Raw genomic sequence first — 21,702 nt, 5'->3', positions numbered from 1 at the left:
GGTTTGGGGAAAGGAGGAAAATATCGGTGTTGTCTTCTTTAACATGATGCAGTGTAACAAAATCTAATAACATTTCCGTGTCTAGAAATAATTCTCTTATATTTCCAGTCCAATTTGTGCAGAATTAAAGCAGTTTAACAGAGGGGGTGGATGTCTCGACCTGTGTGCCTAAGAAAAAATGGAAAGCTATAATCCTTTTTCAATGGCTGTTAAAATGAACTATTCTCCTTCCATTAGTGCCCTGGTCCTAATCTTCTTTCAGAGTATAGGCTTTCAGCAACACATCAGGAGAAGGAGGATCTGTGGAAGGACAGCTCCGTGTGTTTGCAGCCTTTTTGCCCAAACCTCCATAGATCAGATCAGTTTGCTGTGGCAGAAATACAGAATGCAAACTTGGGAGAATAATTGCAAGCATGAATATGAAAAATAAGGGCTATAACAATTGTTTCCACTTTTGATTAAACTCTTTAAGGCATGAGGGATCCTAGGGAAGGACGCTGTTCACCACATGGCTGTTAGGAGGCAGAGGTGTGTGGCTGGAGAGCCGTGCTTGGGCTCAAACCTTCACCAGTGCTGGTGGGGGTGGTGGGCACAGGAGGGAGAGCGCTTTGGGCAAGAGGAACTTTCCTTTTTTTTCTCACAAAGCAGCGCTCCGCGGGGCTGTGACAGCCACGGCTCCCTGCAGCCCTCGGTGAGCAGCCCAGGAACTGCACCGAAGCTGACAAACTGCCTTTGGACCTGGGAGAGATGCTGCCTTCTGCTCCAGATGCCAAGTGCCAATTCCACAGGCTGTTTTTTCTGACTTTTGGGAACCAAACAGGGGCAGTAAGGAAAAATGGGCCGTGCAAAAGCAAACTGTCATGGCTGGCAGGAAAGCGAAGCTGGGGGAAAGCAGCTGAGGAGAGGAGACCATGCAAACACATCCTTGTTCGGCACTTGCATTACTGAGTCCTTCCAGTCTGTCCCTGCATGGGGCTTGTCATTATATTTTTTAAAAGTGGTTTCTCATGCAATCAAAATCCGGTTATTGAGGATGTGGAGAGGGATCTGAAGCTGCAGCAGCCATGCAAAAATACAGTCTAACGCTGAAGCACGGGATTTATCAAACCGAGTTTGCTTTCTCTGTGGCTCTGGGGGAATTTGGAGAGTTTGTGGGAGGATTATGCCCTGCTCACAAGATCAACGGGAGCGGATGGTGCCCGGGAGCTGTGCTGGGACGGATTGATTTCCTCAGGCAGGGATGATGTGCAGAAGCTTGGGGAAGGCTGCTGTAGGTTTTTATCACAGAATTGTCCAAAATCTCTTCCCTAATGCACTGACAGCTGAGTTTCAAAGGCACTTTTTCCTGTTGTCAGATATGAGCTACGAGTTTATAGACAAATGGAAGAGTTTTAATTACTGTAAATGGATTAAATGATTTTGTTTATATGCTCATAAGCTCTGTCCCTCATGTTCTAAGTGTTTAATTTTATTGAGAACCTTCCTTTTTGTCTAGATATAGCTACATTTATTGATTTTATTTTTATTTTAAAAGCTGCCTGGCTCAGAATTTACTTTTGAATCCACAAAATAGAAATGCCAAAGCTGGAAGTGTATTTTTTAAGAGCTTGGTAGACTGAGTGCTAAATTCATAAAATGTTTAGCAAAGACTAAATATAATCACTATATTGGTTGGAAAACCTGACCTAAATGATTTGATGCTTGTGCTGCATGCACACAAAATGGATTTCCACCGTTACAGTCACTAACAGATGACCTTTAGGTGAGATCTCTGAGTGGACTCACTAAATAAACTGAGTCCCTGTCACAGGTGTGCACCCTCAGAAAGCTCTGGTAGTACCAGTGCTGGCAGCATTTCTGCCTACTTGGAGGACACAGAGGCTGGAGGAAGCCTCATCCTGGGAAGGCGGTTGCCAGTCAGTACAAGTGGTTGCGAGGTTGAGAGCTCTGGGATAACTCATGCTGCAGTGATGCTCTGCTGTGGGATGCCGTTCATGCTTAGCTGAATAAAACAGATGCTTGTAATTTTGCTTGTTAGCCAGCAATTCCTCTCAGAAGAAAATAGATCCAGACAGCATGGTGCAGAAATGTGGGAGACAAAACCCAGTGCTGTTGGGCAGGGAAAACTAAACTGACCCTGTGCTGCCCAGGGGCAAAAGGAGTGTGGGTGAGAACAAACAAGGGACCTGTGCCTGGGAGGAGGGGGTGTTTGAGGCACTTGAGAGGAGACTTGTGGCATCGTTACATGATGTTGCAAAGCCACAGTTCTTGGGACAAGGGATTTCCAGGTGATGGTTGTCATGCTGTGACAGATTTCTGCCAACATGTGCTGGGCTGGGGTCAGGGATGAAGCTAAAGCAGTCGTGTGCTGAACAGAGTCTGCCATGTTGCTGTCATGTTTTAATTGACTGTTTGCCACAGCGTTGGCATCTTTTCCTGTGTCAGTGGCCCTCCATAATTGCCTTTAAGCAGTGGTGTATAAAATCCCTTTTGTTCTCGTGAGCTGGAGGCGGCCCTCTGCTACTCTTCTCTTTCATCCATATGTGCATTCCCAGGCACGAGCAGCCACTAAACAACCAAAAGCTGAAGCCAAGCAAAGTGCTCAAAGTGGTTCTTGGCACGTGAGGAAGGAGTTGAGCCTTGTCCCGGGGAGGGCAGCTCCAGCAGCAAGGTGGGAAAGAGCACAAAGAGGTTTCCCGGTGCTGTCGGATAATGCTGATGGCCTCTGCGGGAAACTTGTGGCTGGAGGGAACTTCTGCACATCATGCAACAGACTGCAAATGGTAATGGCATCTGTGCGCTGCCAGCATGGCTTAGACAGGCCGTTGGCTCAGTTTGCTGAGTTTTTTATGGAAAAGGTGTGGATTTCTGCCACTTTACATCGAGTGTCAGGAGGTTACACAGAAATGTGTTTTTGCTGCTGGTGCTTGACACGCTGTGGTTGGGTCCTGACTTGCTCAGAGCTGCTATGATGCTGGTTTTTACAGTTTCCTGTCTTATGGTTCTTACCTTTTCTTTCTTTGACTTCTCCTCCCTGCCTGTGGTGATTTCTGCTCCCTGGGTGCCATCAGTCAAGGTGCAGAAGAGTGACCACCACCACTGCTGGGACCCCTGTGTCAACTACTGTCACACCCACCACCCCGGGCACTGCAAGACACCCACTTGGAACCAGGCGTCTGGACAGGATTACTGCAAATGTAACCTCAGCGCATGGCGGTGCCCCCATCCCTGCTTGTGTTCATTCATGTTGTGCTCCTCCGTTTCCTTAATACCCAGCTCTGTAGCCTGCCTTCTCACTCGTTTCCTCCTCAGTCACTTGGATCTGTTTCCACAGGTCCAGTGCTGAGGTACAAAATTAGTATCTGCAGCCCAGCACACAGAGATCTGGTCGCTGCAACAAGAGCAGTGTGCTGGACAGACCCACACTCCCATCCTCTAATTGTCTGGTTTTGTATGGCAAAAATTAGTTGCTGTGGGACAAAGAGGTCATCTCTGCCGATGTGTAAGAGATCCAGCTCAGCCCTGGTGCCACACAGCATGTTAGCAGCAGGATTATGGCTGCTTCAAAATCTGTAAACCCACCTCTGGCAGGGAGCAGGCTCTGTGCGGTCCCAGGTTTCTCACCTTACAGCAGTAAGATAGGGCAGAGGAAACATTTCACTGTCTGAACTGTGGGAATCAAAGAGGGCAGGCCCGTTGCCCAGCAGCTCAAGTTCAAGCTGTGGTTTCTCTTTGTATGTATTTAAGGTTCATTAGTGCCATTGTGCCAAGCTGCTGTTGGCTGCCCTGCATCCAGGATGCATTTCTCACTTGGTGGCCTGGATGCTGCAGTGAGAGGCAGCCCAGTCACTGGAGACTGATTCCCCTCACCCGAAAAAGGCCATTGAATGACTCGAGCGTGGCCAGAGAAGGGCAACGGAGCTGGGGCAGGGTCTGGAGCACAGGTCTGCTGGGGAGCGGCTGGGGGAACTGGGGGGGTTCAGTCTGGAGAAGAGGAGGCTGAGGGGAGACCTCCTGGCCCTCTGCAACTCCCTGCCAGGAGGGGGCAGAGAGGGGGGATGACTCTCTGGAGCCAAGGCCCCAGCGCCAGGCCCCGAGGGAATGGCCTCAAGCTGCCCAGGGCAGGGTCAGGCTGGCTCTGAGGAAGGATTTCTGTGCAGAAGGGGCTGTTGGGCGTTGGAATGGGCTGCCCAGGGCAGGGGGGAGTCCCCGGGATCCCTGGGGGGGTTGAAGAGTCGGGCTGAGCCAGCGCTGAGGGATCTGGGGGAGTTGGGAAGGGTCAGGGTGAGGGTCATGCTTGGGCTGGAGGAGCTGCAAGGGCTTTTCCAACCTGGATGATTCTGGGATTCTGAGATACTGCACAGCAGAGAGCAATGTCCAGCCGGAGTCCAAGCCCACCCTCACAGCTTTCCTGCAGCTGCAAGCCCAGGACAAGGTTCTCACCTTGTCTTGAGCCCTGGAGCTGTGAAGAAGCAGCTAATCTGAACCCCTCAGGTGTTTGGTGAACACCCGCTAGGTGAACCCACAGCTGCACTTCTCTGTGCACGTCCTTAAAACACTCTGTATTTCCTCAGCTCTGGTGGCCGCCAACTTCTCGTCTCCCACTCTGAACGCGCAGGGCTTCCCTTGCCAGAACTCCAACACGCTACCTCGCAGCTCCCACCCCATGAGCCCCCGCACCACCATGCTGAGGAGGAGGCAGAAGAAGAAGGAGCACAAGAGCTCACGTAAGAGTGGCGGTGGGCTGGGGCTGCCTCGGTCGGGGTGCGTGTGCTTGGCCTTGCTGTCCTTATTGTTGGCTCTCAGCTGGGGTAGGATCGTGGATCTCAGCACTGTCAGTGCCTCCCGCAGCCTCGGTCACTGTCCACACCCCTGCCAGACCAAGGCCTGTGACCAGATCTATGCTGACTGTGGCTACCCTGACCTTCTGCCTCTCTCCTCCTCTCAGTGTCACTGGCCTCCAGCACGGTGGGTCCTGGCGGGCAGATAGTCCACACGGAGACAACAGAGGTGGTGCTCAGGGGAGACCCTTTGAATGGCTTCGGACTTCAGCTCCAGGGAGGCATCTTTGCTACTGAAACCCTGTCTTCCCCACCTCTCGTCCGTTTTATTGAGCCCGACAGCCCGGCAGAGAGGTTAGAGACCTTGCCCTTGGATGCTGATGGTGCTGCTGCTGAACATTTCATGGTTTGGTTTGTTTTCTCTCCTCAGAGGCTCATTTAGATATTTACTATCATCCTTGTAATATCTCCCATTCTTCACTGGGCATGGTTTACTGTCACTGCCATTTCTGCACTCGTCAGCTGACCGTGGCCTCCCTCGCATCCCAGGTGAACGTCTTGGCACCAGGCTGCGGTTGTTCTGGGAGGAGGAGGAGGAAGGGAGCGTGTGTCTGTGTGAGAGAGACATTCCCATTCCTTTAATTTTGTTTTTTTTTCCTTTCTCTTTGAATGATAAAGCTTTTGTCTGGGTGCAGAAAGGGGAAAGATCTAAAGAAGTGGGCCCAGCAAAATGTTTTCTGCCTGGTTTCATTGTAGCAGAGCCCAGCTCTATCAACTGGCCTTAAAGCCAAGGTTTTGGACCACAGAGGAGGACTCTGGTTGAGAAGCAAGTAGGTGCTGTGTTTAAGCACTCTTGCTTTTGGCTCTGTAATGGTGGGAAAAGAGCAGAACGGAGGAGCAGCGTTAACTGCTGCGTGTCAGGCCCTGGGGATAGTGGGGCCAATGACTCCTGTGGCAGCTGAGCTCCAGCTCAGGGGCTCTGGCTAAACTTTTTGCACTACCCTTGCTGGCTGGATTTAAAGTCCACTCAAGTGCCTGTGCACTCCAACGTAGGTGTCCTCTAGCAAGGCTTTTCTTACTAAGCAGCCCAGGTTCCAGCACGGCTTGAGCACTTGTGGGTGGAAAGGAGAGCTGGTTTCGTTAGGCAGATGGAATTGTGAGGTGAGCGAGCTGGTGCTTATGCCCTCTTGCTGGTTTCTCTTCCTGCCTGTGATTTCCACTGCTGGTCTATCCTCCACAAGGGTGCCGGGGGTGCAACAACGTGGCAGTGCTCAGTGTCTGCTGCAGACACTTCCCTGGGGAGAAGTTTCCGAGGGCCCTATCGGCACGTGTGGATGGTTTGGCGTCCCCAAGCCAGCCCGGGAAGGCAGCACACAGGGGAGTTGTATGGCAGGGAGTGTCTGCAAAAGGAGATGCAAGGCCTTGCTGTGTAGACCAGTCTCTGTGTAGCTTCTCCAGGTGGCAAAGGCGGGGGCAAGGTGGAGTGGGAGTGCCTGGTGCTGTGTCAGTGGGAGGACAGGGACAAGGGGCTAGCACAGGAAAAAGTTGTGCTTAGTGATGCAGGTAAAGAGAGATTTCAAAAGCCTTTTATGCCTTTGTTTGTTTGTTTCCAAACAGGGTTTAAAAACGGATGCGATGGTGTTTTGGTTTTTTAATCCTCTATTACCAGGGTGAACTTGGCTCACATTGCAAAGCACCCAACTCCTTTTATAAATCAGGCAGCAACAAAGCCTGCTGTCCCAGTGGACGAGGGAGATGTGCTGAAATCCGCCTGGCTTTGCTTTATCCTCTTGCCAAGCCTGAAGCGAAAGCAAAGCCTCGTGGTGCAGTCTTGCTTGGATCTGATGTGTCACACGCAGTGCTCTCCCTCTCAGCTGCCCACCCAGCAGGATTCACGCTCTCCTGGCTGCCGCTTTCTGGCGACAGGGAGCAATCCTCTCTGCATTTGCAGCCTGGATTTGATTTGGGGATTAAATCTCTGCGGTGTATTTCTTCCTTTCCTAGACCATGCTGCTCTTCCTACCTAGCAGGAAAACACTGTATTTCCTCCCCATCTTGAAGTGATAAGTGCACTGGGTTTGCAGAGAGGTGAAAAAGGCAGTTTTATGTTTTCATTTCAATTTTTGTTTCTTGTTATCTCACAGAGCTTGTTTGCTCCGTCCTTCCTGGACACCTTGTTCCCTGCCCTTCAGAAGTTCTGCTGTAGCTGCAGCCTGAGACATTAGAGCCATTTTTCTCCTCTTTACCAAGCTGGGCTCTCAGCTGAGGCTGGGCTATGCTCTTTCTTGTGCCGCAGTTGTTGCTCTTTCACAAAGAGGGTGAGCAGTGGCAATACAGGGATCGGGCTTAGCAGCCGGGGTCTGTCCTGCACATTCACACACTCCTGTGCCAAACCTGTGAATCTGAACGTGCTGTTGTACAAGTGCACAATCCAAAATAGCTTTGTCCATCTGACTTGCTGTGGAGGAGCTGCCTCCTGGGCGTGTATCTAGTTGGAGTACTACCAGGGAGGAGGATGGCATCTCCCTCTTTTCAGGGAGGTTGGGCTGCCTCCCATTTATTATCTGCTTCATGCTAACTTGTGGCAGGTGGTTTGAAGCAAAAGCTCTCACCTGCCTGAACTGTGGTTTGTTTTATAGCCAGTAGCCTCTAATAGACCTCCCTCCCCACCTGTTGTTTTGTTTTCTGGGTGCAAGATGAAGCCTTCAGGCTCCAAATGAGACAGTGATTCAGCCCCTGTTATCATCAGGGAGGGTGGAATAGGAAGGTGCCTGACATCCCCTCTTGGCTGCCTTGAAACACGCAGCTTTTGTGTCCTTCCTCCCACAGCTGTCATTGACAGCAGTGGGAGAGTATCTGGCTTCTCCATCTCAGTATCCAAAATCAATGCTTCCTGCTGGCTTACATGTTTTCTACCTCTGCTCAGACTTAATTGTTTGATCATTGTGTTTCTGGCTTTTGAGTATGAATAGTTTGCAAAAGGAAAGTTTAGCAGCTGGGTAAAGCTGTCAGCAAACCTTTGACCTTTTGGGGGCTGGGACCTACCTACCGGTGTGCACACACAGATGTAGTACGCACGGAGATGTGCGTGTCTGACCTGTGCAGCCCCACTCTGGGACACGTAAGGGCACGAGCGGTCGGTTTCTGCAGCCAGCGATGTGGCCGTGGTCACAGCTGCTGCCGCTCACCCCACAGCTGGAGTGACCACGCAGATGCTGATGATGCTGAGGAGGATCTTTAGCACATATCCTGCCCAAGGCTTGAACATGTGCTGCTCTGTGTCTAGTAAGACGCCTCCTCTGTTCTGTTGGTGTCTTTGAGCCCAAGGAATGAGTCATGACAAGATGCAGATCTCTGCAACCCCAGGGAGACATTCCCATTGTGGACTCCAACACATCCATAGGGCTGTCTTGCACTGCAGGAGATGCCTGTACTCTTGTTCTCTCTGATTTTAATGCACTTCTCCTCCCGTGTCTTCAAAGGACTTTTGTGAGCTTCGCTGTTAGACTGCACATCTCTGAGACAAATGCCCTCTCTTTTGGAAAGCCATCCAAAAGGAATGTGTAGGATCCCACAGCAGAGCCAAGGAGAGCTCTGCAGGAGCCTTGGCTCCCTGGGCCCTGCTCCCAACCCAAGGGCACATGCCAGCTGGAAACTGGTGTCTCTGGAGTTATTCTGAAGGGTTAACAAGGCATGTCGGGTTTCCTTGCACTTACGGAGGGAGCCAGAAGATTGCAGCTTCACTCCGCAAACTTTTAGAAACCTGCAAGACTGGGGCTTAAACAATCGTGATTGACTGAGGCTAATAATAAAAGAAATAAAATACTTCTGACCTAACAGAGCTGTTGGCTGTAAAACACCCAGGCAAATCTACCTTGAGTGAAGAAACACCAGAAATGGTTGTTTTGTGAGAAGGCAGCTCTGGTGAGAAAGGTGGGAAATGTTTGCTCTGATGTTGTGTAAAAGTATCCTGTGATCGCCCAGCCCTTGCACCTGAAACAGTGGTGACAAAATTGATTGTATATTTAAAAAAATTATCCTTTCGTGCCCTTGAAAGGCAGTGATGTCTGTGTGATGCAGATGTGGATCCCTCCTTTCTGAAAGGTGCATCGTGGCCATAGCAAGAGAGCTCTTGGTGCTGGAGCAGGCATCTCTGTCATCCTCTTTGCCATCTTCATATTTACAAGCTGATATTTCCAAGCACATCTGTGTGGCTGCATAGCCACAAGTCCACTGAAGGACTGTAATTAAACTGGATGTAATTTATTCACAAGAGTGGATTCATTTATACACCATGGAGTTGTCTGTCCTAATCCAAGTCTCCTTGAACAAACAGTTCTCAATTTACATCTCATAAAATAGCCAGCGTTTTACCATGGATGGCGTGAGCTCAGGCAGCAGCGTAAACATACTGCAAGTTTAATACCTTTCTACAGCAAAAATAACCTCCCTAGGCTCTCTCCAAACTTGCTCATATCTCAGCTTTTGATGGGCCACTGGCAAAAACTGTTGTGCTTGTGCATTTTTCTTGGATTTAGATGTGTGTAGTTTTTCTTGATAACCTGGCCTTTTTCATAGACATCCTGTTGTTTGGAGGTGAGTAATGCAGCCCCTGTCCGTTGCCTTTGGTGTTATCTTCATGTGCCTGGAAGCTGTGGTACCATGTTTTCTTACAATTGAATTGGGTGTGAGCGATGAAGAGTGGTTGAAAGGGTTAGTAAAAACCAAGCTGTCTTCCGTGAAGTATCAGTGGAAGCTGACATCTAGAAAGGAGATGGCGAAGGATGTGCTTGATCAGTTAAACGGGAGGGGAATAAAGGTTCTCTGAAGAAGGCTCAAAACAGGACAACTGATACCTTCTGGGAAATCTTTGTGGTAAAATAGCTCCAAATGTTGAGGTGAACATTAGACTTGATCCCATAACCCTTAACCCGGTTTAGAGACCACTCTGTAGCTTACATTAATGATGCATGAAGAATGGTTTCACAAGCTCTGCTCAAGTGGACAGCCTTACAGACAGGTGATGAGTGGAAAATCTGAAAAGATGTGGTTATAGGGAACAAATGATGAAGGGTAGAGAGAAGGAAGATGAGCCCGTGGCCAGTCACGGGGAACACCACACTCTTGATTTTGTACAGCCACAGGCCAGCTTAGATTAGCTGTGGGAGATAACTTAGACAATTGGCTGGCTGGTGTTGCAGTATATTTAAAAAAAAAAAAGGGGGTGGGTGGGTGGGTGGATAATGAATGTAGGAATGCAGGGGTTCATGTGTGGAAACACCTTGCTTCTAAATCCAGAGGGATCCCAAGTGACAAACCATGCTGTAGCAGTATCTCTCCAACATAGCCTTGCCATCATTGGTTTTCTTCCAAAGTAAAAAAAAAAAAAACCAAACCTGCTGATCTCTGTTCTTGGAGAAAGTGGGTCTAAACCAAAAACCCCAAAGGGCCAGTTGTGGTTATATTGGTGGGCTATTGCATCAGGATAATATTGGCCTTTCGAGGCAGTTAAACAGTATCAATGTACGTTTGGCTTCCAGAAATGCAATTACAAGGGATAAATGATTATCCAATTTGCTGAGACATTTCAGTGGGTTCATTGGATTGTAGCTTCAGTGTTAGACATGTATTAAGCAGAGGAATCTGTGCCATTTTCAGTGCCCTTAGTTTGGGTTTCAGAGGGTGCAGGCACATGAAAAGAGCCATATACCATTAGGCAGGGTAGGAGGGCAACATACCCTTGCATTTATCACTCTCATCTCTTGGCCGTGGTGTTGACTTTTGGGAAGGTGAGAGTTGTTGGTTTTTTTTTTCTGTCTGAAAGTTACAGGAAATTTGACCAAAAATGGATATTTAGCAGCAAAATATGCCTGACCTTAAGCAAACCACAGGGGTTTGCTGCCTTGTGACCTTCCATGGGCTCTCAGCACTGGGACGGGCATTGCAGAATGAGTTATCTCCTCTTTGGGGCCACTCCTGCAGGATTTGTCACTACTCTGTGTGTCTTGTAACAGATGTGCCTGGGAAAAGTAACTCATGGCTGCTTGTGGGGTTGTTTTTTTCTCCTTTCCTCTTTTTTTCCTGCCTCCTTGTTCCCCTTCCCTCTTTTCCCAATGTGGTCTGCAGGTGTGGGCTGCTGCAAGTAGGAGACAGAGTCCTTTCTATCAACGGCATTGCGACTGAGGACGGGACTATGGAGGAAGCTAATCAGCTTTTGCGTGACGCCGCGCTCACCAACAAAGTGGTGCTGGAGATCGAGTTCGATGTCGCAGGTACGTTGCCAAAGGAATTGCTGCTCCTCACTACCAGCGGGACTCTGCCAGGGCCTTTGCTAACCCGCAGGAGGGGGTGTACTCACACAAATACATGAGGGTTTTGCTAGAGCTCAGAGGGAAGAGTGAGAACACCCTGTGAGGATTTCTTGTTATTCTTTAATGTGCACTGAGAGGGAGGGTCCTTCTTCTGATCCTTCCGTAAATGCCTTGTCCTCACCACTTGGCTGAGGTAAGTCTAAGGAGTAGATGAAGAGGCCACCTGCCCTTTGAATATTTGTCCATTAATATGAATAATATTTATATTAATTTATGGCTTTGAAGCAAGGAGGGAACCAAAGCTGTTGGCTGGGGCTAAAGTGCAGCTTTGTGTTAAAAAGAGAAATTTTTTTTTCCTTTTACACTGACAGAGCTACCTCAATCTTGAGATACAGTGTGATGTGAGCATTTCACTTGATGTTCAGAGCATGTATTTTTAATGAGCATCCAAATTTTAACCTAAGGTCTGCAGGGCCTCAGATAACAACCTTATTTGAAACAATAAAGCTGAGTTTTATGAGGTTGTTTTTCTTGGTTCCAAAGAAACCATCCATGCAACTGAAAACTCTCTCTATTCTCCTATTTTCTTTTTTTGTCTGCTTTTGGTTTTACAGAGTCTGTCATACCCAGCAGCGGTACTTTCCACGTTAAATTGCCCAAGAAAAGAGGTGTAGAGCTTGGAATTACAATCAGCTGTAAGTATTGCTCAGACTTGTGCACCCTGGCACATCAGAGAGGCCCAATGGAGAGAGATCAGATTACGTGGGGTTTCCTGGTAGCGTTTGCAGTGCTTGTGATTTATCCCAAACTGAATTAAATGTGTGGTTCCTGCCCCCACGAGCTGGTGGGCACAGAGAAAAGCAGCTGCATGGAGAGTTGGGGCAAAGGTTATGTCTCAACTGATTGGTTGGTTTGTGCCACAGACTAATATTATATATATAATTTTAGATATTATTTTTTATATAATATACATTATTATATGTTATATATCATATATTATATTATTGGTAACTTTATTTTTATTTCCTTGCTCACAGTTGTATTATGTTCTTTTTAAAAAACAGGTGCCTGGGTCTGGGGGGACCCTTGCAGGGAGAGGTGGAGGGAGGAGAGCAAGTGTGAGGTGCACCCACAAATTGAAGTATAGAGAGCGGAAACTGCCAAGAGGAGGAGGAGGATGAGAAAGGTGGTGGGCCTTAGAGGTGGGGGGAAGGCACTTCAGGGACAGGAGCATGCTGGGCAGAGTTTGCTGGGAATCATTGCATTGACTAACCCCAGCCACAGAGGAGGAGGTCCATGTGTCAGGACTTGGTGGGCACAGAGAGAACGAGACATAAACCTTTTTCTTTCTTTTCTTCATTCTCTGCTCCCTCTTGATTAATTATCTCTGTTTCTCTTCTGAAGCATATTTTTCATTTAAAGCCCTTTTGGCCTCTTTGGAGAGGATGCTGTAAGGGGGTGATATAGGCAGATCCATCCCAAATTTCTGGCTAACTTGGAGTCTTATTATTCCTTGCATCAATGAATTTTTCCTTTATGGCAAATGTGAGCAGGTCTCACATCACTCATCACTCTCTCACTGCTGGGTAAACGGAGTTGAATCATCTCAGATTTGCCATGCCCAGAGGCTGCCACCACCTCTTAGCTGAAACAAAGCAGCTTGTGAGACTGCAGTAATGGGATCTCGCATCTCAGCCCTCAGGAGCATGGACCCAGCTGTGTCTGGGGAATGGAGTTGCTGGGGACACTTTAAAACTAGATTTCATTAAAACAGATAAGCTATTTGCAGTTACCTCATGGCATTTACAGCATTAGTTAGTGAGTTAATTGGAGGTGTTCTGGTCTAAGTGGGGGATTCTCAGGAGTGGCTTGAACATCGACAGGACGATAGCTTTGTACCCTGTGTTATTTCTTCTCCCTCTTCCCAGCTTTCCCTAGTTGCGCCATGAGGATAATCCTGAGAAATAACAGCACGGTATTTAACGTTTGGCTTGGTAGCAATTACTGTCTGAAGACATGAAAGTGCCTTCAGAAAGCAGCGGGGTACCCATAATAACATTTCCCTGGTGGGGTAGCCAGGCATGGTGCAGCAGCCCAGCCTGGGCTGGGTTCCCAACCTCCTGCCCTGCCCACGGCGTTGGCGTTGCACGCTCAGGTAGCAACCGAGGCCCGTGGATCTGGTGGCAAAAAACTTCTGGCTTGAGCATGGCCAGGGTTTCACCCTGATGAAGCTTCAAAGATTAGTTTGTGTCTGGGGCTGGAGAGCAAAACGAACCTGGGAGTTGCCAGCAAAACTATTAATTTTTATTTGTAGAGTCTCACTTAAATGGGATCTGCTTCAGATGTGCATTTACACTTCAGACATATTTTTATGTTGAAAATGTTTTCATTTGAAATTTGTTTAAAAAAATTGATTTCACACACTTTTTTTCAAAACACTGCTAAATAAAAAGAAACTGACCCCTGGGTTTTAAATAGTTAGATACCCATTATCTAACTACAAAGCAATTTTTTAACAATATAATAGTTCTGATTGTCGAACAGGTTTGCAGGACATTGTTTTAAGTATGCATCTTAGGAGATATTTCAGTCCTTTGCTGAGTCAAAGCCAAAATTATATTTACAAATGGAGCAAAAGACAGCCATCCAGAAAATGCTGTGGCAAGGCTGAAATGCCAGTTGAATCCTAATTCTAGTTTCATATATTAGTCTGTATAAGCTTATGTCCACATGACCCTTAGCAAATTAGATCATCATTTTGTCACTCTGCCTCTGACTGGGCAGATAAATATACCAGTTTCAAACGTTAAAACCAAAGCAGGCAGCCTTATGGTAAGTACCTCCTGCAGAGGCATGATGTGAATGCAGGAGTGTGATGCAAGCAGCAAGAGAAAAGAAGTAAAAATAACTCTTCTCTGTTTTGCTCAGTTCCTCCCAGTTCTGCTGATTTGAATGCTTGCGTAAGTCTAGAAGCAGTTTTTACAGCTTTCCTTCTGACAAGGAAAAGCATATAACTACTGTTTTAAAGTAGGGGGCTTGGATTACTGGCCTCCAACATTGGATTCCTGTTCCTCTGTAAAACTGGGGCAGGTTAAACAGATGACAAGCTGGAGGGGTCAGTAGAAGACTGTTGTGGTCACAGAATTGGGTTTGTTCATAAACTTTGTTACAGATACACTGCAAATGAAAGACGAGTTGCTTTCCTTGAGTTTTACTTCTTGGCTTCAGCAGGCTCATCTGTAGTTAATTCCTCTATCTAGGAAGGTTTGCTGCTGCCTTCTTACACAGGCAGAAAGTGTTACGACCTCATCAGAGGAGCACTAAAGAAATAAAAGTGATCAAGTTCTTGCTGTGCTGTGGCTCTCAGAGCTAATTGGGAGATGGGCTAAGTACAAGGGGGGAGAGAAGGATTCTTGATGGATGTGTTGGAAGAGTTCATGTAATGGAGCTGACTGCAGGAGGAACCATAAATCTGTTGGAAAGCCTCGTAAAAGGGTTGAAAACCCAGGAGGCTTTCGTATGAGGAGGGCAGGCGCTGCTGGTTCTGGGGTGAACATGCAGAGAGGGTCTGTGCTTGCTCCTGGTGAGGAGGAGATGTTTGCTGAGGGCATTTCATCTTCTCTGAGGTCTCGGAGTGTTGCAGAAGGAGAAGGCTTGGGCTGGGCGAGCCCCTGGTTGTGGTCTGTGTGCACAGATGGCTTTTGTCCCCCTGCTCAAACACAGCGTGGCAAAGGGATGCAGCAAATCAAGATGCATGATGCAAATATATGCATATAGCATTATTTCCCCTTCCATTCCCCAAAGAATGAATACAAAATCCAAGGGGTGAGTCTCTCACTGACTGTGCTTTGTGTTTCTGTGGTACCTCGGCGCCCTCAAGCCTCATTTCAGTCTCCTACGTTTGCTAAATGAAAATTAGCAAAGCAAAACCCTGAAGCTCCCTTGTGTGCACTGCTTCCCTGCACTTCATCCAGGGGTGAAGGGGCAAGAAGCCAGCAAAATCGTTCTTGTTTTCTCCATACTCCAGTGCCTCGGTTTCAGTCCCAGGGAAAAGGCTGCATTTGTTTGTAAAACAGCTGCTCTGATTGAAGAGGGAAGCATGTGCTTGTCCTGCTTGGCGTGGTTCAAAGCTCTGTGGGCTGTGAAGCTCACTTGTTTGCAGGGACCTCTGAGGTGCTCTGAATGGTGGGGATGCAAAGACGAGCAGACTGAGATTTTTGAGAAAAGGATCTGAAGAATTGGCTCTTGTTAGCCTGAACTACTCGTCTCCATTAGCAGAACACATGCCTTAAGTGCTCAGATCTTGCTGGCTGCATTCAGTTCTAATGATACAGTTATGCCTTTGTAGGTTTTCTGTAAATCTCTTACAAATTAAAATCTTCAACAGCGAGAAGCTAATGGTCCTGTATTCTTGTATGTTCAATACCTGACCTCTTAAAATAAGATATGGATTTGTTATTAGCCTCTGGAAAATGATAGTTGATTACACAAAAGATTGCTTTTTGTGTTGTGGGATTTTTTTTTTGTCTGTCTCAAATATCCTCTCCAAGGGCTAGTTATGAAATTTGCTGCAGGGTACAGGTGTTTTGTTGTTGCTGTCTAAACAGATATTGAAATTACCATTCATTTTAGACATGCGTTAGTGCTTTATATAGCACGTTTATCAAATTACCTTTATATATCTTAACAAATCAATTCCTGTGCCCTTGGCATGAAGTACTGCAGATACTGAGTAGGTAGTATATCTGCTTGCGGGCGATAAAAGCGGAATTTGGGTAGATAGATAACTTCGATTAAGTCGCTTAAGCAGTGTAATCGCTGTCCTAGGGAGAAGATGGATCTGTGAACCGAGCAAATCTAGCTTTGCTGGTGCTGGATTAACCTGGGACCTGCCAGCAGCCCGGCGGAGCGTGTCTGCAAGCGGCAGCGTGCCCGGCAGCCGCCCGTCCTACCCCTCGCTAGCGCTGCAGCTTCAGCTGAGATTTGCAGCTGATTCACTCTGGTGCTTCTACCAAAGTGGGATATTCTGTCCTGGTTTTGCTATCTGGAGATTTTGAAAGCAAATAGATCTGCGATAGGGCAAATATCCTGCTGGAGGCACTGATAATTTAGGCACCTGTTGTTAAATGAATCATAGAGCAAAAAATTGGGTACTGGGGATTTGATGTTCATTGCTGCTTTTTGTAATTGATTCTGATTTGCTTTTATTCCTCTTCTCATTCTTTAGCTATCCTGAGATTATTGGGTTTCTGATTTTGCTTGCTTTTCCCATTTATAAATGCTTGCTTTCTTAAATATATTCTTATGGCATTATTACAGCTTCCTTAATTACACGTTGGCAGAGTGCTGCTTTGGCTTGGTCAATAATGAAGGGCATTTATAACAGGTTGATGCATGTGAGATATGTGCTCGTGCTCCTTGGAGGGGAATAATTTACCAGTACGAGTCATTATGCATTCTATTAAAAACACAAACTGGACATGTGTTTCTGGCCTCATCATCCATCACAGAGTAAACACCGAGTGAGCCAGAATCCCAGAAGAGGTGGCGAGAGACTGAAAGCAATTTATAAAAAGTAAATAACAGTATTGATCAATTCACCTTTTTATCACTGCCCTGTCACCACTGCCAAGCAGTGTTTTCATTTTGAGTTTCTCCCCCACCCCATCCTTCTGCCTTCACCAGCTGTTGATTTATGGAGCTTTCTCTGGGGCACTGGAGCACATTTAAACTATCTTTTGTACTGGTAAACCCACCAAAAATACAAATGTATCTGAAAAAGAGCCCACTTCCATCTGAAGCGGTTTGCCCTGGCAGATAGGGATCACAACTAAGAGGGACTGCTGAGAGAGAGCTTGGGTTTCTGCACACCAGCTTCTGCCTCTGTGCCTTGATCCATCTCTTCCCTTGACTCCCTTTGCTGCCATCTCCGTTTTACAGACGGGAAAGCAAGACCTGGAGGCAAGTCTGGGCATCTGAACCATGTCTTCCTGCAGCAAACAGAATTACCAAGGCAGTGTCCTTTGAAGAGAAATAACCACATCAGCAGCAGAAATGAATGGGTAAAGAGGCTTTAGTCATCTGTGTGTCTTAACTCCAAAGACCACAGCCCTAATAAAATAGTTATGTACTTTCAGGTGTTTTTTCTTAATTGCAGACAAATTAGAAATGGTTTATCCAAAAGCTCACTAGGAATCTACATATCTAATGCCTCTGACCTAGACTGAGCCACCACTTCAGTGAAATTGCAGCGCTCTCCCCTGTAGAAAGGCAGCCCTTACGCAGGGGCACGTTGTCACCCTGCGTGAACAGCCCAGGACTGTTAAAAACGTGGGTCCCAGGGTGGCTGGGGCAGGCAGGGACAGCCTGGTCCCGGCTGACAGGCAGAAAGCCCAGCTGGGCGCTCTGCTGGGGCACTGGGAAAGACTTTGGGATGCCAGAGGTGAATTAATGAAGTTTCTAACTACTGTTTTCAAAATGAACAGCAAGTGACTGCTCTGTGCTTTGAGATTTCAGTATCTTAACTTTGTATCTTATGCCTCTTGAGTGAGAATGATTATTCATTAAGTCTCCCTAATTTACCCTTCAGATTTGTAGGTGCTGACTAATAATGGTAGTTTCATAAAGCCTTTCCATTTTATACTAAGTGATTATTTAAAACAGAGGGCTGCCATTTGTTAAAGTTTGGGGGCTCTGATGGTGGGGACAGTTGTATGCACTTGTACATGGCTCTTCCATTTAACTGAAGTCTCAAGAAAATCTGTTTGGAAAACACAACTTCCCAAAAAAGAGCAAACAAAACGCAGTATGATTTTTTTCCTTAAAACTTGCTTTGTTTCCTAATGGACAAAGCACTTGGTTTGTGCTTCTGACACTGGAAGCTTGTGCTGCATTCAGTGCTGACACCAGCTGTGGAGCTGCACAAGGATGAGGTCTTGCTCTCTGCTCAGAGACTGATCATGGACAGGATCCCCACTCAGGTCACAGGGTTTGTAAGGCAGACACCAAGATAAATGCCATTTCTGCAGAGCTTGAGGCATGTTGTTGTATATACTTGCTTTTTTTTTTTTTTTTTTTTTTTTAATTTCCCCCCTTTTTGCTCTTTTTAAGTGTTCACTGTCTCCGGACACATTGTTCCAGCCGTGCCTGGGTCACGTTTAGAGATGGCCATCCCCAACCCACCACCAGGACTGTGGAGATCCTCCCTAACCCCTTTCTGTCATGTTGTCTCTGCTTTGAAACTAGTAAACAAACCTCGCAGTGAAAAGTATTTTTGCTAACCTGGATCGTTGTGACAGAACCAGGCTAGGGAGCGATTAAACATGCAGCGATGCCAGGGCTCAGGGTTCGCTAGCAGGGTCTCCCATCACCGCTGCTCGGACCACTGCGGTGTAGACTTCCCACAGCAGTGAATACATCCCCTGTATTGGAAAAGAGAACAGCAATAGTAATAACAGAGTGCTGCATCTTTGTCCCCTGTGCTGTTAGTCGACAGTGTGTGGTCTTCTCAATTAGAGGGGGGACTTCTGCATTGATTTTAGCTGCTGCACCCCATCCCTCCCTCCCACTGCTCAGCTCTGCCTGGTGTGTGTTGGTCTATCTGCTGTCTATCTGCTGGCAGGTCCGTGCCGTGGACAGGCTGAATGTAGGCACGAGCCCTTGGGGAATCTCCACAACCCATCTGCTTCTCCTCGACCTACGGCTGCAAGCTGAACATGAGTGTCCAGAACAAAATTATCTGGCACCGTGCTCCAGTAAGAGATAGGGAAAGTAATTCTTCTAGGCTCTGTATCATTCAGCAGTCACATTGCTGTGGCTATTACAAAATCAGTCAGGGTCTGCTCTTCGCTGTCTGACCTAACTTTTGTACTCAGCCCTGCTATGACGGAGATTGGCTGTCTTTTTGCTCTGTTCAGTGCAGAAGGTTTAGTTATATTGGGAGAGGGTATCCTTAAAGGTGATGGGTTAGCACATATGTTTTTAAATCTCATAAATGAATGTAAACAACAGAAGAATCTAGAGCAGAGAGGTTGATACGGGGGAAGCAATTACTCCTTTATGTCTGACTTTCTGGGGTGCTCTCTAACTGCTGTTCAGGCAGGTGGATCTCTGTGTGGTTGATGCCACGTGCCTCACAGATATTTTAATCTCTGACCTGCACCTGATATGTTCAGATGCTGCAAGTTTCTTCCTTCCCACGCAGATCAAAGCTTCTGTCAGCTTTAAATGAGATGATGCAATTCCCATAGCAAGGCAGGAGGGACTGATGCAAGGTGAGAAGGATGCTCTTGGCATATGTTTGGTGTGTGGATGGCAGAGAGGTCAGGAGGGTTCCAGTCATAAATGTCTCTCGGATTTCTCAAGAGAGCAGCAGGTCTTGCAGGGAAATTTGAAAGTGCAAATGGTCCTAGAGATACATCTCTCATGGGCTGAAAAAGTCATCAGGGTTGTTGGGCAGGAGAGAAGAGTTGGAAAGCACCCCTTCCAGCTTCAACACCAGACAAGCCCTGATTTTTCTGGTTGTATGATGAAGTGGCCTAGAGAGGTGAACCAGCTGGAAAACAGTCGTTTACCTAGTTTTTCCTGGGTTATTTTCCACCTGGAAAATTTCCCAGCCCACTTGACTTCAAGAACACAGAAATACTTCTATTAACCACAGCGCTGAGCTAGGTACTCCCTAGGCAGCAGGGCTAACGTCTGACTGCTGCCACAGCTGGTGACTCACTTGCTGTCTCGTGTCAGAGATGTGGGTGAGTGGATGTTTCACAGTGCTGGGATCGGGCAATCCCACCTCTTGCTGCTGGACACCACACGTCCTCCCCTTCAGGAGGAGCTGGAAGGAAGCGGCTAGCTAACTTGGGCAAAGGGCAACCAACAAACTTTTGCAGGGTTTTACTTTTTTTCCTGGTGCGGCTTCCAGAGTTCAAGTGTGAAGTATCATTTTGTCAAAGGAATATAAATTTCCTTTCCTTATGATTTCTTCTCCCCATTAACCATCCCTGCACTATATAGCAGATTCAATACCAAGCTTAGTACCTATGTATCTCTTTTGCAGCTGCAAGCAGAAAGCCTGGGGAGCCTTTGATTATCTCTGACATCAAGAAGGGGAGCGTAGCACATAGGTGAGTGCAGAATTTCCCATCTGCCAAACCCATTTCAAAATGTCTGGCCCAGTAACGAGAGGTAGAATGAAGCCCAAGCAGTATTTTGCCAGCATCTAAGAAGATCTTAACAGAGGTTTGCCTTAGACCACAGTAGGGTTTGCAATAAAAACTGTACTGAAGCAAGTAGAGTTGAGCTAATGGAGAAAGTGGTCAGGGCACTGATTCAGATGTCTGCTGACCCTATGGGACACGGATGTTTAGCATTTAAGAGCATGTGGCAATGGGCTTCATATATCCCAAACAGTGCTGTGGCTCATCAGGTAGTTTGCCATGTCTCAGCTCCTGCTCAGGTGAACAGAGTGAGTGAATTGTAGGCACTGGTGGAGAACTGTGCAAATAACTCAGCATTTATTGACTTCCTCTCTGATCCCAACACCTCACAGCAAGGCTTTCAGAGGAATTTAGTGCTGCTGGAGGGCTCATTTCTAAAGAGTGCTCATACAGGAGTTTCCATAAAAGGTAGAATATCTGTCAGTTAAACATCAGGCATTTTTCAGTGCCGTAGGTTACCCAGGCTGTATATCTAATCTTCCTGCCTTGTTCTGTGTTGATGCACACTCTGCACAAACTTCCTCTCTTTAAGTTAGAATTGTCCCAGACTCCATTCATGGTTGTTTCCCAGAAAAGATCAAGGACAGCAAAAAGTTAATATTGTCACTGCCACTGCAGGACTGAATGTGTCATGAGATCTGAAAGGCAAATACAAATGTACTTTTAGTTTTCTTTTCCTTTCCACGTAGAACTGGCACCTTGGAGCCGGGAGACAAGCTGTTAGCCATTGATAACATCCGACTCGACAATTGCTCAATGGAGGATGCTGTGCAGATTTTAAGGCAGTGTGAAGACCTGGTCAAATTGAAGATTAGGAAGGATGAAGATAACTCTGGTACGGAAATCCTGATGCAAACCGGTGCCTGTCCACTGTAATGACATTTCCCAATAGGTAGTGCAGACCAACAAAGATAAGGGCTGCTGCCTGTCCGGTCACCACTTCCCGATTGATTATAGCCTGGTTTTGTTATTCAGCCCTTAAATGGAGTCTGGAAGATTAAAATCCTGTTTGGTGTGAGCATGGCTGAAGACCTTAGGCTTTTGCTTCTAAATTCTGCAAGTCTTTCCTATGACCTCTTTCATTTGACTAATTAAAAAGTTCCGCATTCCTGTTTTCTCTTTCAGACGAGCAGGAGACAACCGGTGCTATTATCTACACGGTGGAACTGAAGCGATACGGCGGCCCTTTGGGAATAACCATCTCCGGCACGGAGGAACCTTTCGATCCCATCGTCATTTCAGGCTTGACTAAGCGGGGGCTGGCAGAAAGGTGAGGTTTGGGGGCAGAGGGGTTGAGTTGATGTGGAAAGGGATCTTGAACTTTGCCAAGTTTCCTTTGCTGTCATAAACTCTTCTTGAGTGTTTTAGTGTGCTAAAAAGGAAAGGTGCTATGAA

The 21,702-nt window shown here is 47.1% G+C and overlaps 1 protein-coding gene across 8 annotated transcripts in view; it reads left to right on the top strand.

Moving 5' to 3' along the window:
• GRIP2 (glutamate receptor interacting protein 2) overlaps nucleotides 1-21,702 on the top strand; it is a 289,298-nt gene that overhangs the window by 244,037 nt on the left and 23,559 nt on the right. For all 8 annotated transcript variants that reach the window (XM_074913846.1, XM_074913849.1, XM_074913844.1 and 5 more), the window contains 8 exons: nucleotides 3,072-3,197; nucleotides 4,575-4,727; nucleotides 4,949-5,135; nucleotides 10,908-11,053; nucleotides 11,707-11,787; nucleotides 20,148-20,214; nucleotides 20,997-21,142; nucleotides 21,433-21,577. In XM_074913846.1, coding sequence (XP_074769947.1) covers nucleotides 3,072-3,197; nucleotides 4,575-4,727; nucleotides 4,949-5,135; nucleotides 10,908-11,053; nucleotides 11,707-11,787; nucleotides 20,148-20,214; nucleotides 20,997-21,142; nucleotides 21,433-21,577 — 1,051 coding nt within the window. The remainder of the gene's footprint in view (nucleotides 1-3,071; nucleotides 3,198-4,574; nucleotides 4,728-4,948; nucleotides 5,136-10,907; nucleotides 11,054-11,706; nucleotides 11,788-20,147; nucleotides 20,215-20,996; nucleotides 21,143-21,432; nucleotides 21,578-21,702) is intronic.

The sequence above is a fragment of the Athene noctua genome, chromosome 10 (genome assembly GCF_965140245.1).
Source record: "Athene noctua chromosome 10, bAthNoc1.hap1.1, whole genome shotgun sequence".
NCBI classification, from domain to species: Eukaryota; Metazoa; Chordata; class Aves; order Strigiformes; family Strigidae; genus Athene; species Athene noctua.
This window is presented reverse-complemented; position numbering and strand designations above follow the sequence as displayed.